Source organism: Dipodomys merriami, unplaced genomic scaffold, assembly GCF_024711535.1.
Source record: "Dipodomys merriami isolate MVZ:Mamm:240054 unplaced genomic scaffold, mDipMer1.0.p SCAF_1, whole genome shotgun sequence".
Classification (NCBI taxonomy): Eukaryota; Metazoa; Chordata; class Mammalia; order Rodentia; family Heteromyidae; genus Dipodomys; species Dipodomys merriami.
Genome location: NW_027202270.1, coordinates 1,753,151 through 1,771,086, shown reverse-complemented (window position 1 = coordinate 1,771,086; position 17,936 = coordinate 1,753,151). Strand labels below are relative to the sequence as shown.

At 49.5% G+C, this 17,936-nt stretch overlaps 1 protein-coding gene across 3 annotated transcripts in view; it reads right to left on the bottom strand.

Annotated features, from left to right (window-relative positions):
* Hdac4 (histone deacetylase 4) overlaps window positions 1-17,936 on the bottom strand; it is a 249,019-nt gene that overhangs the window by 63,776 nt on the left and 167,307 nt on the right. For all 3 annotated transcript variants that reach the window (XM_070003862.1, XM_070003911.1, XM_070003844.1), the window contains exons 5-6: window positions 14,586-14,736; window positions 3,148-3,268 (exon numbers count right to left, since the gene is read on the bottom strand). In XM_070003862.1, coding sequence (XP_069859963.1) covers window positions 3,148-3,268; window positions 14,586-14,736 — 272 coding nt within the window. The remainder of the gene's footprint in view (window positions 1-3,147; window positions 3,269-14,585; window positions 14,737-17,936) is intronic.

The following is a 17,936-nucleotide window of genomic DNA, read 5'->3' as shown; positions in this document are numbered from 1 at the left end:
AAACCAAACTTCCAGCCACAGCTGAGCTCACCCTTCCCCAAACCCTTCATATCTCACCACGACATGGACTCCTAGACAGCATCATACACCTCACCCATCAGCCCACACGAACTCACGCAGACCGGCTACACCCTGTCACCATGACGGCGGCACCTGCAGAACAGCTCCTTCCATCTAAGTCATTCCTCACTTACTATTATCTTCCAGTTTCCAACCTTTGCTTCCAGCCTGGAGACAGAGACACAGAAGCTCAGAGAAGTGGTGGTACGGGTTCAGAGGGGCAGAGGACCTGGGCGGGCTGAGCACAGCCTTGCATCTAAAAGGCGCCAGGGGCTGCCCAGCGCTGAGATGGACACGCGCAGCCTGTCTGGCCATTCACCTGCCCACAGACTCATGTTTGTTTCTGCTCTTTGGTGGTCTTGAATTCCGCTGCCATGAGCCCAAGAGTGGCTCCTTCACGTGGACAAGCTTTGTCTTTGGCCAACACGGAAAGGCACCTGCTGGTCATAAGGTAGGTGAGCACCCACTTCTCTTTCTAAAACACTGCCAAACTTTTCCCCAATGGGGCCACGTTACTTAAGTCCCCGGCAACCTACTGCAATATAGCCGCCATACACCCTGCCCCATCTGCCCACTACAGCTGAGCTGGCCCAGCAGCTGTCTTGCTGGAGTTCCACTTTGAACACCCCTACTGACACTGTATGGGCTTTGTGGACACCCATACTTCACCTCTGTGAGGTACCTGTTAATACCTTTTACCTGTTTTTGAATAGTAAGTTATACAACCTCTACAGGTAGTTTGTCAGATATATATGCACTTGGAATTTCCTTCTCGTCTACTGCTTGCCTCGTTTTCTCAAAGATGCCTTTCAGAAAGCAGAAGTTCTCTGGGTGAAGTCTGGTGTTTCAGGTTCACAGCTGATGGTTCTGGTGACCCAAAATCTTTGCTAACTCTCCCCTTCAACAGGCTGCCAAGTGTAGGAGGCATTTTCTTCTACAAAGGGAGCTGTTCTGGCTTCGTGCTGTGGTCATGAGCTCTGACAAAGCATCAGGTGTGGCGGGAGGCCAGCTCATGGCTCAGCTTTTCCCCCAAAGACCGATTCCTAGGAACTTTCTGCCGCAGGACAGTGGGTACTACCAGCGATGCTTTGTTTAGGGTCTTAGATGATGCCACAAGCAAGCCACCAAATCCAACGAAACACACCTGTCACAGACTTAGGTCCCTGAGGCCAGACTCTAGTCACCGTGGTAGTGTCTCCCCCTCAACAGCCCCAGAGCAGGCGGCATGGCTCTTGGGCTAGCAAGCCCTGTTCAGGTGGGTCACCTACCTGAGGTGACCTGCTCGCCGGGGGATTTCAAACGAAAGACACGCTCTCTTCCTTCTCCTGGACACTGCCCACCACTGCTCGCGAGAAGCACCTCCCTCACCCGGCAACCTTGCACCCATTCCTCAGGTCCCTCTTCCCCGGAGACCTTTGACGCTAGGAAGTGCTCTTACACACACACACACACACACACACACACACACACACACACACACACACACACACACACACACACACACACACACACACACACACCCTCCCCCCGCCCCGGCACACACACACACACACACACACACACACACACACACACACACACACCCTCCCCCCGCCCCGGCACACACACACACACACACACACACACACACACACACACACACACACACACACACACACACACACACACACACACACACACACACACACACACACACACACACACACACACACACACACACACACACACACACCCTCCCCCCGCCCCGGCCTCGTCAAGGCCCGCATCACACGCAGCCTCTGTTCCTGCTAGCCTTCCTCCTTGCACTGTGCTTCTCCAGCAGCCCCATCTGGCCACACCACTGCGGCTTTCGGTACCACCATGGTGGCCACCCTCCAGGGTCTCCACTGCGGTCAGCCACGGTGCCTCCCCAGGCCCCACAGCTCATAGCGCAGTTCCCAGCACAGCTTCCTAATCCACGCTGGCCCTGCCCTCCACCTCCCCTCCTCTGACAGACAGGGTCCCGCAGGACTGCTCTGGGTCAGTCGTAATCCAACATGCTCGCCATCCCTAGGCCCCTCCATCTCTCCCAGGCCCGACTAACCCTGCCTGTCTCAATTTGAGCCCTATGTCTGTCGTTACTGCTATCTTCTACTTCATCTGCCGGGCAACCCCCACCTTGCCATAGGCACGGGACACCAGAGCCACTGTGCATCGCAATGTGAGCTGACAGCCAAGACTGCATCACAGCACGGAACACGGGGTGCACGGGAGCCCTGATGTACCAGCATTGCAGGGGTTCTCCCACCGAAGTCACCAATTCTTTATTGTTGTTGCCCGTGGCTCCCTATGGACTGCCAGGCCTCAACCTTCTCTGAGAGTTTTCATGTCATCTGTTGAGTTACACAAGTACCACCAACTTTTGGGCAAACTTCTGTGTATGAGCTATCAGGCAATTCCCTTCAGACAAAGGAGTACCTCTGTCACAGAAGGTCTGTGTCCTGATGGCTAAGGTCACCTATCACGTGCAACCTGTCATGAGACCTGGTGTCATGCATAAATGGCTGTCCCTTTTCAGGCTGTAGCATAGCTATTTTTCCCCACAGTCAGATCGTTGATTACATTTATTTCATTGGTTCAATTTTGGTTTTTTGAAAATTGCAGTCCTCTGGCCTCAGCTCCTGAGCACTAGCGTTACAGGTGTGACTCCACTCCTGAGTCTGATTATACAATTTGATGTAGGAAACCATCCTGCTGTTTGGTCATTAGCATCTATAGAAGAACAGTCTTCGAAGCAACCATGTATTCTGGAAGGTAGCAGGAAGCTACTTCACTGTGGCCCCGCCGCTTACACAGGGCCTCTGGAAGGGGCCTCCACGCAACCCTTTCCATCCACTCTCAGCACCAACAGCTGCCCATCATGTAGGCTCCGGTCAGCCCTCTGTACAAAATAATAATACCGAAGTGCTATGGACTCTCCAGGGAACCAGTGATCTTGGTAGTGAAGATGGGCTTCCCACCCTTCCTGAGGAGGTGAAGAACTGGGTCCTCTCGTTCCTGCTCCTGGAGCTGGGTATGCTGCAGCCCAAATGGGGCACGCCCACTTACCCGTACCAGTAGCGGGGGTCGCTGGAGATGCAGTGGTTCAGGTTCCGGTGGGCTAGTGCCTTCTTCTTGTTGAGGACAAACTCCTGCAGCTTCATCTTCACCTCAGTGCTGGCCACGGCACCTAGCAGCGAGAGCAGGACAGGACAGCGTGGGGCAGGGAACAAATGGCAGGGCAGGCAGTGGACTCCGGGATACTGCGCAGACCTGGAGGAGCTGGGCCCGGGACGGTCTTCTCATCCAGGCATTACACACTGCAATATTTTTAAATACACACCTAACCACGGGAAAGATTCCCAAGGCCACCTCTGAGGGAGTTTTATATCCTTGTACCAATGAAGGTCCCAAGTCTATTGCACAAGAAGTAGGCTCTAGAAGGTTCTTTCCGACAGAAGTATCCCACACAGCACATGGAGACAGGCCTGCTGCCCGGGGGGATGGCTCCCAGTGCCCTCCACACCCCAGCACGTAGAGTTCTCATCCTGAGAAGGCAGCTCTGCCCTCCACAGGGTGCCACACGTACAGAGAGCAGGTGAAGCCACATTGATTAGGCACAAGTTGTAGCTCTGGGCTGTTCTTCTAGTGGGGTGATTTGTTCAAAGCAGAATTAAAGGGCGAACATACAGAAGGAATGCCGAGACTCAGCCTCTACAGGCCTGCTGGGGTTTCCCTGGTGTCATAGGGAGCTCAAATAGTGCCGTTAATAGGTCAAACTAGGTCATGCGGTGAGTGGACCACATTTCTATGCAAAAGCATTCCTGCCTGGAGGCTTTGTTTGCCCTTAGACGCCAACTGCAATGGCCAACGGCAAGCAAGGTCCAGGTTCAAATGATCTGCATAGAAGAAGAGATTAGCACAATATTCTTACTTCACCAACTTGACTTTAGCCTTGAGACATCTCTACCCTGTCCCCCTTCCCAGAACCAGGGAGCGGGAGCCCACGTCCCAGCATTCAGGACCAGGACTGGCAATGTGTCCTGGGCCCATTTCCCCTAGCAGTCCTGTGGGGTGTATGCTGGCGGTGTGGCTCAATTCTCTTGAGTTGTATAGCATTTTTTGTTTTTGTTTTGTACTATTATAGCTGATGAAGAGCCAATTCTATGCTAGTCCAGCCTACTTAACCCACACATGAAAGCTAGGAGCAACTGTTGGTGGAGGGGATGGGAGGGTCGGGTGAGGTCAATCCTGGCAGTTAACCTTAGTGTCTTACTTCTTTTTCAAGTTAGCTATTCTGCTGTTCACACACTGCCTCCATAAAGCATGTTCTGGTTATTCCACTGTGACATTTACCATTTCCTTGAAGCTTTACAATTCATCTTCCTTTCAAACATTTGATAAATAACTGCTTCGAGGGCTGGCAGTACAGGCTCACAGCCAAGTGCACGCTGGGGCACCACCACCACCACCACAGAAGTTCATCTAAGTTCATCTTTACTGTTTTGGCCCTGGGTTTTCCTTCATGCTACCGTTACTTTCACGCTTCATTCTGATGTACCTAGAGAGTATATAAGACTTTGTGGATATTTGCCAGAAATGGTTAATCACATTAGAGAACTAGCTTTCCTTTGCTGACTTTACCATATACCCAAGATGTGTGTCATTATCACAGCTGGTGTGCGTGCTGGTTAGTTACCCACCCTTAAGAGTTTTGCAGCCGTTGGTCCAGTGAGAGCTCCTTGTACAGACAAGGGACATCCAGCCCTTAGGACATGGCCTCTCAGGACACGGCCCAAAGCTGTGACAGGAGGTGATCCAGATGGGCCATAGAATGCTGGGAAAGCTGACTAAGCTGACTGGGGTGGAGGTTTGGAGGTTCCACCATGAAGCAGAAATTCACTAAGAAAACTTTTGCTCTTAGCTCTATCAGAAAACAAGTCGAGGAGAGAAAGATGGTTATTCTCCATTCCCTTCCCCTTCGCTGGTACACATGTATCCTTCCACAGACTTCTGCGCTTAAAGGAATGTTGTATACCACAAAGTTCTCTAATTTTTCACGCTGGATATCATTATTCCACTGGACAGCTTGAACTTGTGGCCTGGGCACCATCCCTGAGCCACAGTGCCACTTCCAGCCTTTTCTGTGTATGTGGTCTGAGGAATGGAACCCAGGGCTTCGTGCATGCTAGGCAGACACTCTACCACTGAGCCACATTCCCAGCTCCACTGCACAGATTTTGATGGTGCTCTTAGGAGGTACCAGCATGGTTCCAGCCAGCAGGAATGAGGAATGAATAAAACCAACCATGATCATGCTCATATACCAGGAGTAGAAGAAGGAGGAATCTGAGCAAACATGCAAAGCTCGGCGGAAGAGAGAAGGAAGAGCAAAGCCGAGTGAGGACAGGGCGGTGAGCACAGGCTGACAGACAAGGGCAGAGGCTGGGGGGGCTGCCACCCCCACACAGGCTGCCAAGGGAGTGAGCGGGCCCCCAGGCACACTGATGAATGATGAATCTGTCATTGATGTGCAGCTTCTGCGCCTAAGGTTTACTCCTTTTTCTTATTCCTCACTTGCCTGTGTGGGAGATATGACTTCACAAATTGTTCAAAGACATTACTTTTGGGGTCAGGTATTTAATCGTTACATTCTCACCTTTCAAGTCTATCTATCTATCTATCTATCTATCTATCTATCTATCTATCTATCCATCCATCCATCCATCCATCCATCCATCCACCCACCCACCCACCCACCCACCCTCCTATCTACCCACCAATCACCCTATTTCAAAGCTAGTGATGGAAGCACAGAGCCACACCCCTATGTACAATTTTCAAGCAGATGTGTGGCTTTCCCCAGTGCCTGCACCTTATCTCAGCAGGGCTGTGCTTGTAAACACGCACACAGCATGGCACGCTGTGCTTCAGCGCTGCCAGAGTCTGCTCAGGGGCAGACTTCCTCCTCCTGGACCTGGGCTGCTGTCCTGTATCTTCAATTCCCAAGTGTCTTTCAATAAAAATCTGATTGATCACAGATAGTGTGTTCCTGCTACTGCTATAACTCCTAAGAATTCACTGTTCCATCAAACTCATTTAGTTTTGTTGGTATTAAAATAAATACCAAATAAAAGAAATGAAGGAAAACTGCGCAATTATCCAAACTCAGTATTATGTATTGTAAATATTTACAAATGTTAACAAAATTTGTCAAATATTTAGTAAGTTCTTTAAAAATAAAATCCCAAGAAACTGACTAACAGATGTTTTATACTGGGTTTTCAAATGCTTGAAAACAGAGATCCTTTGCATTTTACCATATGCATCTGCCCCGTAAGCGTGTTACAATTTGGCATAAACAAGACTCCCCTTCATGGGTGAGGTATCCTGAACACCATGACAGGAGCGTCCCACGCGGCGCCCCCATTGCAGTCTGCCAGCCTGCCCTCCTGCCACGAGACCACACCGAGGGCTGCAACATCTACGCAGGCTTGCCAAAGACCCAACTGGATACAGCTTATTATTAATAATAAAACCTGACCACCCAAATCCACAAAGTGAAAACCACGGGTGCTGTCTGTGATGAGGCTGGAGAGCAGCAGAGAACATTCCAGCGCCTGGGCACGGGTGGATGGGGCGTACTGCACAGCACAGAAATTGTTTTGACTCATAAACAGACCCAAAATGTTTTCTAAAGTCAAAGCTTTTCATATTCTATGAATCTGGAGATGATATTTTTATTGGAAGACTCTGCTAAACTATGAGAAAGTGATTTAGTCTGCGTTCCTTTCAACTATCAGAAAAATTGTTATTTGCTGGTTAGTTGTGACACAGATTGACTAGCTGATATTTAAAACATGAGCTGCAATCCTTTGATAAACAACCTCTCTTTTCCCTACTCCAAAGGAAAATAAACAAGTAGGACACATGCTGAGCCATAAGCTAACCACAGAGGAGGGGAGGGGGGAGGGCTCACTGTGAGTCCAGCCCAGGCCCAGCACACCTGTGGTCTTGGCTCTCGCACATGCACACGCGCAGTCTTTCCGTGTGCATTCCATACCACATGACCACCCTGCAGGCACCTGATCAAAGCCCCTGGCAGCCTCCTAAGACAGAGAGCTGAGCAGAAGACAGCCCTCAGAGATTGGGCTGTGGGGCCAGAAGATGGGCCTCTCACAAGAGCAGGAGTGTCCTCTTGGTCCCAATGTCACAGGGCCCAGGTAGTGTTGGTTGCTACCTCCAAACTGTTAATAAGGAGCACCTGGAGTCTGTTACTTCAGCAGCGATGGCTCTGTGTAGAGAAAGTAGTACTAAGAATATAAGCAGGGCACGGGAGACTCAGGCTTATAAACCTAACTACTCAGGAGGCTGAGATCGAGGATTCAGGTTCAAACCAGCCCACTCAGGAAAGTCCATGAGCTCTTATCTCCAATAAACCACCAAAAAGTTGGAAATGGAACTGTGGCTCAAGTGGTAGAGTGCCAGATTTCAGCAAAAAAGCTAAAAGGGATGGTAAGTCCAAGCTCTAGTACTGGTACACACCCCTCCCCCCCTACGGAATTACTAGGAATTTATGAATATCAAAAGAGTAGTAAATTGACAAGTATGAGAGTATATTACTTATATATTCTTAGAAGAATATTATGTTTATTTGAAACAGCAAAATAACTAATGTTCAAAACGATATGGAATATTTAACTATATAATTTAGAATTAGTTTTGTATAATAACAATCTTTACAATAAAAATAAAGCTAACTAAATTTACTTGACAGTTGTTTTTAGAGCACCAGGATTTCTTTTAAAAGTCCCACTTGTAAATACTTCTAATCTAATGAGGATTAATTAAAGGCAAAATGTCAGGTTTTCAATTTAAAACTTACACAAAGGTGAATTTCCAAAACAAAATATATCCTTCCAGGCTAGACATAATGAAGATCACACACAGTGCCAAGGAGAGAGTGTGTCAGAGAGCTGAAAACATTCAGGGTGCGTTTTATCTTCAGTAATGCAGCTGTAAGGACCATTATTTCAAGGTAGGCACAGAAGAGACTGGGGAACATAAACCAGGGCTGAGCCCCAGGAAAGGAGCACTGCGGACAGCGGGGGCACCCGGGACAGCCTCTCCTCTGAGAATCAGAGCACAGTAAGGGGGAAAGGAGCCCAGGAAACCCCATGGGTTTTGCTTAGGACTTTGAGAGTATACTTCACATGTAAGAGGTATGATGAATAAGTTCTAAATCTGACCGGGTGAATGTGGTCAAGATGTTTTAGTCAGGCACAGCGGTACATGCCTGTAATTCAGGCTATTGAGGAGGTGGACATCAGAATTGTGTTCCAGGGCAACCTGGGTGCTATTTAGCAAGACTCCATTTCAACACACAGCCAGGTGGTCCCAGGTGGTGCCTGCTTATAATCACGAATTGGGAGGTGGAGGTAGAAGAGCTTTGATCTGATGCTGGCCCAGGTAAAAGCGGGAGATAGGGTGTGAACAAGAACAGGGCTGATCCAGTGCTCAGTGACAGACTGTTTGGCTAGCAAGTAGGAAGCTCCAAATTCAAACTCTAGTATGGCCAAAAACAAAATCAAAATGTCTAACGCAAAATGCAGCCTGAACTCAGTATGATCTTCTCAGCAATCCAGGCACACGTGGGAGCAGCAGGGAAAACCAAGTGAGCCATAGGGCCTCGCTAAAACACCCACGCCCGACACAGGGCAAAACAAGACGGAGGGGTTCTACGGGAGGTTGAGAAACCAGACAAATGAGAACCGGAGAACTCTGATGGATGAGTCAGACAACACTGCAGGTGAGGTGCAGATGAGCCGAGTCCAGGACAGACGAGGAGACACTGCTACTGAAACAGGAGCCATGGGAAAGCACACCAGGACATGCTCCGGCAGCACCAAAGCTCAATGGCAGTGCATGGAGAGACTGCGGCAAGCCCGGTGGGCCGTAGGGGAATGCTGAGAAGAAGCGGCTCTAAGAATTCTTAAAAGAAAACATAGATTTAAGAACTAAGAATCCACGAAGAAGAAATTAAAGCCAAAAAAAAAGAAAACAAAACCCCACACAGTTACATTCATTAAAACTGCACAAACCAAAAATAAACAGAAAAAATGGGGGAGGGGCAGTACCGGGGTTGGAATTCAGCCCTTGCTGCCAGGCGAGCCGCTCCCCAGACGTTTTCTGCTTTGGTTGGGGGGTGGATAGGGTCTTGCCTTTGAGCTCCTGCTGGCCTCCTAATTTATGGCTCCTGTGTAGCTGAGATAACAGGTGCATTATTATCAGCACACACAGCTTTTATTGAGTGAGATGAAATCTCACAAACTTTTGCCTGGGTTGGTCTTGAACAGATTTCAATCTCTGCCAACACGGTATCTAGGATTAAAAGTCTGAGCCACAGTGCCCAACTGAGGAAAATCTTAAAAAGTGTAACCAGAAAAAAAGATTCTCTAAATAAGGAAAAATAAGACTGATAGCTAATTTTCACGATAAAACACAGAAAGTCTGAGAAGAAGAAAATGGTATCTGCAGAGTACTGATATAAACCTGGAATGCTACATACAGCAAAAATAACCTTTAATAATCGATGTACGCTCACATCATAACAATTTATTATACTAGGAATAGAAGAAAAGCTAAGGGGGGGGGGGGGAGGGTGGTTAGACCTGGAGAAAAGAATCAAAAGTAGAAGAAACAATATATGAGTCAACTGTATTCGTGCCAGGAAGTAACAATGCCCTATGATTTTAACCAGAAATAGAAGTCAAAATCCAGTTCACAAATCCAGTTACAGTATTCCAAGATTCTCACATTGGGTTGGAATAGGCAAAAGTACTAATTCAGATTAGATTCTGATAGTGTAGAGCTGGCCGCTGTAATTCATATCAGGAGAGGAATGGCAGCGTGGTGGTTAACTGCCAAGTGAGTAGAAAAGGAAAACAGTATCAGTTTAAAAAAGAGTCTAGAGCAAGAAAGTAGAATTAGAGCAGTTAAGATATGTAGGGTTCATATACTACAATGACTGGCTTAGGTATAAACATACTATATTTCATTTATTAAATATAAATGGACCAGACCAATTAAAGACAAAGATTGTTAGATGACATATCAAAATGTAATGGAATGCAGTTCAAGTTAGAGGGAAATATCTATCTAAAATACTGGGAATGCAAAAGGGAGAAATACTACAGATTGTTCAGACACCAGAAAGGTTGGCAAAGGATATGCCAAGAAACACCAAAACTTTCCAAATGTATATGAAATACATTCGCTTCTTTAAAAAAAATACAATTTACCTATATGGACCCAGGAGGAAAACTCCTATAAACTAGTTTACAAATTGAATATGTAACCAAAAACTTTGCATAAAGAAAACCTTAAGTTCAGATGGCATAAACTGTAAATGTGTCAAAAAGTATTCAAGAAAAAAAAATGATATTCCTGTTTTAAAAAATTTTGCCAGGGAATACAGGAAGAGGATTAATGCTTAGCTCTGTTTCGGGCCAGTATAATGATAACACCAAACCTGGCAAGGGCAGTACAAGAAAGGAAATGCAGGAAATCTCTTTCATGAACATATGCAAACAGATGACATATTAGCCAATCAAAGCTTGCAGTACATAATAAAGCTAACAAATTTTGATCAATTTGAAAATGCCAGTTCGAATTTCTATTCAAATAAATCTATATAATTCACAATACAGCAGGAAAATCCTCTGATCATCTCACACTGGAACTCCTATCAAATTAGAACAGAAGGGTGTTTTCCATAATCTGATAAGGAGGACTCATCACAAACGAATGAAGCCCCTCTATAAAACACGGCACTCAACAGCAGCAAATGGGGAGAAAAACAAAGAGGTCAGCTATCATCATAGCAAACCAACGCCAGTGAAGTCCTAGCTGGTTCAACACAAGGCAGCAAGGAAAAGGCAAAACAGCAACTCAACTGAGGGGGGAAAGTCGTCAGTATTTACAGATGACACGAATCTATATGTTGAATACCAAAATCAATTCGCTAATAATTAGAGTGTGTGAGTTTTGCAAGTGAGCAGCATTGACACCTCCCAACCTGGGAGTTCTAAGATCTAAAGAGTACATTCATCTTTGCATGTGTATCAAACATCAATAAAAAGATTTTTTAAACAATTCCAAATAACAGACCTTACAGGAAGCTTTAAGTATACACATCTTATGCTATGGGGCAGATGGATATTAAAATGCAAACGAAAACTTGTTAAAATTATTTGGAAAGATGGCTGGCCACTTACAGCGTTTACAGATAATTTAAAGATAGTTTATAAGTACAATGCATCTGGATTGATGTCACCCTTTTCCTCATTCTCCCCCAAGAGTCCCAATCCAACACCTCCTGTCAATTTCCCTAGTTTCATAGCCTGTGCATTGAATAATACGACTGCCTTCTCCACCCCTTTCCTCTCTTCATTTGTCTACCTCATCCCCTTGGTCTCCTGCAGGGAAAATCCTAGGCACCAAACGCCCCTTTTAAGGGACAAGCAATTGGGTGCCATTGGCCTCTGGTGGGCCAAAAAGTGAGTGTCACTGACTTGAGTGTCACTGACCTGTGGCGGCTGAGGCAGGCGAGCTCAGGGCTCCTCTCAGTTGTCCCTGCAGTGACTGAGAAACACGCTGGCTCACCTGCTGTATCTACAACTATAGGCTGAGCCCAGGCAGAAGCCCGGCCAACTTCACCTCCCTCCTCAGGCAGACCAGGAGCCACACAGCGTCTCATGGCTGAGCCTGCAGGGCCAGCAGATTCTGGAGGTCCTGCTTCTACACACGTTTGTAGCCAGACAGGTCTCGTCTGGCCCTGCCCAGGGGTGACCTAGTGTCAGGATGACAGTCCCCGTGCCCCACGCTGCCCTGTCCAACATGGAACTAGGAAGGCTCTTTAGAGGTAAAAAGCCGCTGCAGCGATGTCTCCACTGCCCATCCCAGCTCGGTGGCAAGGGCCTGCTTCTCCTCTGTGCGGAAGGCTGGTCTTGATATCCCTGCTAATGGAAAGCAAGCTTTCACTAGGTAAAATTGGCAACAATTTGGTTCTACCTGGCAGGGCACTGGATACGTCAACTTGCTAGGCCTACCTCCAGTTAGTCAATCAAAAATGGATCCAGGTGCTACTTAGAGGATCTTTTCAGATGTGAGCCAATGGAGACTGACTAGTTAAGGTCAGCTAGGTGGCCTTTACCCTGCCAGTTAAAAGGCCTTCAGAGGAGCAGAAGCTTTCCCGGGTGAAGGAATCCTGGTGTAGACAGTAGTCCATGTCAAATGTATGAGAGGCCTACCCATCTGAAAGTCAGCAGTCCATTTCAATGCTTGACTACTTGATGGTTTCCCACCTGAAGGATACTCTACCCTGTCCATTTGAAAGCCTATTCATCAAAAGGCTCAACTACCTGGACACCCCATCAATCTAAAGGCCTGTCTAAGGTCTAACCACCTGAAGGACTGCCGTCCAAAGGCCTGTCCATCTGAAGTTATGACACCTGAAGGCCTGATCCAGCTCGAGACCCAAGTAACTGAAAGCGAACCTGCCTGGAGGCCTGTTCATCTGAAGGCCTATCCTTTAGAAGGCTCAGTGAGCCGAAGGCCCATCCTCCTGAGGGATCATACATCCAAAGGCCTGTCCCTCTGAAGGCCTACCCACTTTTCAGGTAGTTACCTGAAAGCCTATCCACCTAACACGAAGGACCATCCATCTGAAGGCCAGACCACCTAAAGGCAGTCCCACAGACCCTGGACAGCTGGCCAGCCCCACAATTACTGTACATTAGATATCTGGGGACCACTGTGACAATCTGTAAAACCAGCAGCTCGTTACGCGTGTGCTGTGTCCCAACCTGACACTGCAGGGAGCATGGCAGAGGGGCGCCGGCTGCCACCGCTGGGGGACCATGAGGACTGTAAGAGTGACATCCACACAGCCACCAAATGGCAAGTGACATCACGCCCATCCCTGACACAACATGGCTGAGAGACCGCAGGGAAGTACAAGCTGCAAAGGTATCTGTTTTGTGATTCCATCAACATTATGCTAACATATGGATAAAGCAAAAATACACACATGTTTTGGGGTACAAATACGATAAAGCTTAAACGCCTATAGTGAAAATTTGGAAGAATAACAGATATGTGTGCTAGACAGCCACCTCAGCGAAGCTAGTGGAGTAGGGGCTGGGACCAGGGAAGCCAAACGTACCTTTCCTGTAAACTGTCATGTAGCTATTACTCGATTCTGCTTTAGGCTTGTGCAGACATGCACATGACCTATGTTTTATAAATAGTCCTTTATATATGTTCAATATTAAGAATTTTAAAGAGTGAAATTTTCAAAAAGCTTGAAGATCACTTGTTAGTGTTTTTACTGAGAAACACTCAGGGTCACAGGCAGGGTGTGGTGGATTCTGACAAGCTGCACAAAGTTGGGAAGTGGCATCAACGTGCACGTCCCCACAGTCCCCTGCAGGCCTCTGTCCAGAGCCTCTGCATGGACAGAGGCCCAGAGTCAAGCTGAATCAGTCTGCTGACCGAGGGAGGGCTCAGCGCGCAGCCCCACCCCTATCTGGGATGGAGGAGTGTGAAGAGTTCTGTTTCACTGGTTCCTCAGGGAAAGGCACATTAACCTTCAGGAGGACCCTAAAGCAAGCTCAGCGGGGCCTGTCTGGAGACAGGTCCTGCTGTGTCACTCAAAACCATCTTTGTACACATAAACTCTAGGGTGGAGGCACCACGGTTCAGCACCTCAGAAACGGAGGCTCAAAAGGTCTCCTCATGCTGAACATGGTCCTCACAAGCCCCAGCCCAAGGGGCTCTCAATCCAGTGGCTGAACGCTCCAGGTATCCTCCTGCTCAGTGTCAAGTCCAGCCTCTCCCTAGATCGCAAAAACAGCCACAGGCAGCACACACGGCTGGCCCACGTGTGAGCAGCCGCTGGGCACCGGCAGCTGTGCGGGGGCCACCCACAGGCTCAGGTCTGCTTTTAAGGCACTCGGCAACCACTCGTGACAGAAAGCGACCCTGAACATGTACAGCAGACTGCACTGTCTTTTAATACTCCCCACGTCCCTGAGGAGTACTCGGCAGTCTGAAATGACAGAATCAAGCCAAGTCACGTGATGTCCCTCGCACGTATCCTTCCCAAGCCCCAGGTGAAGACAAAACCAGGGTGCCAGATCAACTCCAGGACAAAGGGCGGACTGGAAATCAAGTGAGGGACACTAACCTGCTCCTACCAGCGGTGGCAGGCTTCTCCACAGAGCTGTTCATGAGAATCCCAGATAGGCAACTAGGACATCACCATGGGGCCCTGGACCCTCGCCAACTCTCCCTCTCTCTTGCCCACCCTTCTTCCCCTCCTTCCCCTGACCCCACACTCCCTCTCTCCTGCCCTCCCTCCTGCCCTCCCCTCCTTCCCCTGACCCCACACTCCCTCTCCTGCCCTCCCTCCTGCCCTCCCCTCCTTCCCCTGACCCCACACTCACTCTCTTTGCCCTTCTCCTTGTTCTTGAGCTGCTGCAGTTTCTGCTCACGGTGCTGCTTCTCCAGCTCCTGCTCCTGGCGGTGCCGCTCCAGCTTACGCTGGTGCTCCAGCAGCTCCTGCTGGTGTTTCATGGCTAGCATCTCCTGCTGCTGCTACAGGTGGAGAAGGACAGACATCAGAGCCTTGGATCCACAACACCAAGGAGCCAGCCAACCCACCGTCCATCCTGGGGCCTCTGTAGGTGCACCTGTGTCGGCATGACCCTCATGCCTCACAAAAGTAGCCATAGACAAGGAAGGGCTGCAGAGACTGCTGACCCTCTACCCTTGAGGTGGGCACCACTAAATCACTGCAAGAGAACAGGCAGGAAGAGTGGGCAACCTTGAAAAGATACTTCTTTAAGAATGTCCCAGTCTAGACACCTGCTGAACACTTCCTTAGGTAGAACACAGCTGCCTGAAGACCTGGCAGCTCAGCCCAGGACTCCAGCTGGTGAGGAAGCGCATCCACCAAGGGCCTGCAGAGGAACACGCATGAACTTCTCCCACATGAGCCATAGGACCCAGGCACCAGAACACATGCACACACCACGCACCCTTACCAAGCAGGTTTAACAGGCTCAGGGAGGGCGTCTAGGCACATAAGGAAGGAAGCACAGAAGTCAGTGCCACACTCAGCTTTAAGACAGGAAAAACGACTATGTGCTGACCAGGATGAGAAGGCTGCAGAGGAGGAGGACGGGGCTGTCGGGGAGTCCTGGGCAGGGGCCCTCTCTCTGCCTGTGGAGGGAGGCCTCCCGGGGCTCCCAGCTGCCAGACACAGTACTCACACATGCCTGAGAGCGAGAACTCAGATTTCAAAACATGACATAAAAATCTTCAGTATCTTTATAATGAAGAAAATTAATATACAAAACGTAAGAAAAAACAATATTTGCTATCAAATAAGCCAGATAAAACTACATATAAAGTCATGAATTAACAAGACTCTAAGAAGCAGGCTGCTAAGAGGGTAGGCAAAGAAGGAGAGGGGACCCTAGAAGCAGCAGAAGTAAGTGGGAAAAACACTGAGCTGCACTATATCCAAATACTGTGCTGGAAAAGGGGTGAAAGAGTGGTCCCACTGGGCTCTGGCTCCCTCAGTCACTTGGGGAGCAGAGCCCTGAGCTCCTATCTCAGCCCAACACATGCTGTATCCTGTGTGGATCTGTGGCTGGTTGCTGGCCTTGCTCCCTTGCGGAAAGAAGAGAGGGGAGATACGGAGCCATGAAAACACAACTGGTAGCCAGGTGGCCCACAGAACTTTCTATGGGGAAAAATCTAACCTGCGGCGATGCTCCCACTATAAGTGCTCAGTGTCCAAGGATGAGGATGGACTGAGATGTCCTTTCAGTCACTCGGACTACAGCACTGATCGACAATGGGAAGGCAGTGACGATGTAGCTCTTGGGGAGGGCTCTTGGGAGTGCTCTGTACTGAGTGACACCGGAGGTGCTTTACAAAAGAAGAGACCAAGGCATAGGTGAACCAAGTACTCGATGAGTGAGGGCCTCTGCCAGGCCGGCTGGCTCCAGAACAGAGTGGAGAATATGCAGATAAGCAAGGGAGAAGAACATACAGTTAACAGCTGGTCCATCTGTGCATAAAAATGCACTCATGGGCACTGAATTGTTCCAAGTGTCGTGTGCATTGACATGTGCATGTGTGTGGTTGCATGCATGCATGCATGTGTATGATCTTGGTGCACTGGTGCATGCAGTAAGGCTCCCATCCCGGTGGGTACCACCCCTCGCAGACCTCTGGCAGGGCCCTTAGAGGGCAGTGGATCCAAGGACGGCTCTGCGATTTTTCCAAGAGGCCTGGGCTGACTTGGGAAATCTGTCAGTCTATCATGTAAACACTGTCCCTCTATCCCACAGAGATGCTGCTGGCCAGTGAAACTACTTGTACCACAACAGAGAAAAATGTCAAGAAGAAATACACAAAAGCGACAGAACGTCCAACTTACAAGGGGCAGGCGGTACACACTGCAAAGACCCATGAAGAAGCCCTGGGCCACCACACTTTCCACCAACAGCCCGGGCTGAGGTGCCTCACCCGGGCTCTGCCCATACATCCCACCGAGCTGGCCTCTGTGGCCCATCTGTGGAAGCAGCCTGATGTCAGAGCTCCCACAAGACTCAAGGGAAGCCCAAGGACAGCACCTTGGGCTCTGACCAGAACTAGCCAGTCATGGCCGTGACCACACATGACCAGGATTCCTAGGCCGAGTGAGGCAGCTGGCAATTGAGACAGCCCCAGTTCAACAGTCCAGGAGATCAGGCAGGGCCTCCTGAGAAAATAAGTCAAGTCCACAAACACATCCACCCAGGCCTTGAGGGAAGTAGGAGTCATCTGCAGAGGGGAGCACATGGACAGAGCTGGAGCAGGCTGTGGGCAGTCCCCATATCAGCGCGGGAGGGAGGGGAAAGGCTGGCTTAGCATTCCCAGGCAGGGAAGCTCACTCAGACCCATGGGGTAGGGCCCTCACGGACACAGGGATTGCAGAAGGTGACAGAGCCAACAACAGCTTGGGCAGGCAAAGCCAGCTGGCTGTCCGGGCCCCATGCTTCATGCATACCAGTGCATGTACTGCACCCACTGCCTCCGTGGGTGTTTCAACAAACAAACAACAACAAACCCTGCATTCCAAAGTCCAGCTTAAGATGGTTTGCTGGGTGCTGCAGGATGGAAAGAGGCAAGCAGTTTCCACACCTTGCACTGAGCAGAAGAGAATGACAAAAACTGGCCAGCAACACAGCGACAAAAAGACTGGCTGGGCCACAGTGCGTGTCCGGGCCCTAGCGGGGCTCTCCTCTCGTGATGGGAGAACTTTGGCTGGGCCACAGTGCGTGTCCTGGAGCCCTAGCGGGGCTCTCCTCTCGTGATGGGAGAACTTTGGCTGGGCCACAGTGCGTATCCTGGAGCCCTAGCGGGGCTCTTCTCTCGTGACGGGAGAACTTTGGCTGGGCCACAGTGTGTGTCGGGGCCCTAGCGGGGTTCTCCTCTCGTAGGAGAGCCTTGGCTGGGCCACAGTGTGTGTCGGTTGGCTGGGCCACAGTGCGTGTCCGGGGTCCTAGCGGGGCTCTTCTCTCTTGAGAGGAGAGCCTTGGCTGGGCCACGGTGCGTGTCCGGAGCCCTAGTGGGGCTCTCCTCTCGTGACAGGAGAACTTTGGCTGGGCCACAGTGCGTGTCCTGGAGCCCTAGCGGGGCTCTTCTCTCGTGGGAGAACTTTGGCTGGGCCACGGTGCGTGTCCTGGAGCCCTAGCGGGGCTCTCCTCTCGTGACAGGAGAACTTTGGCTGGGCCACGGTG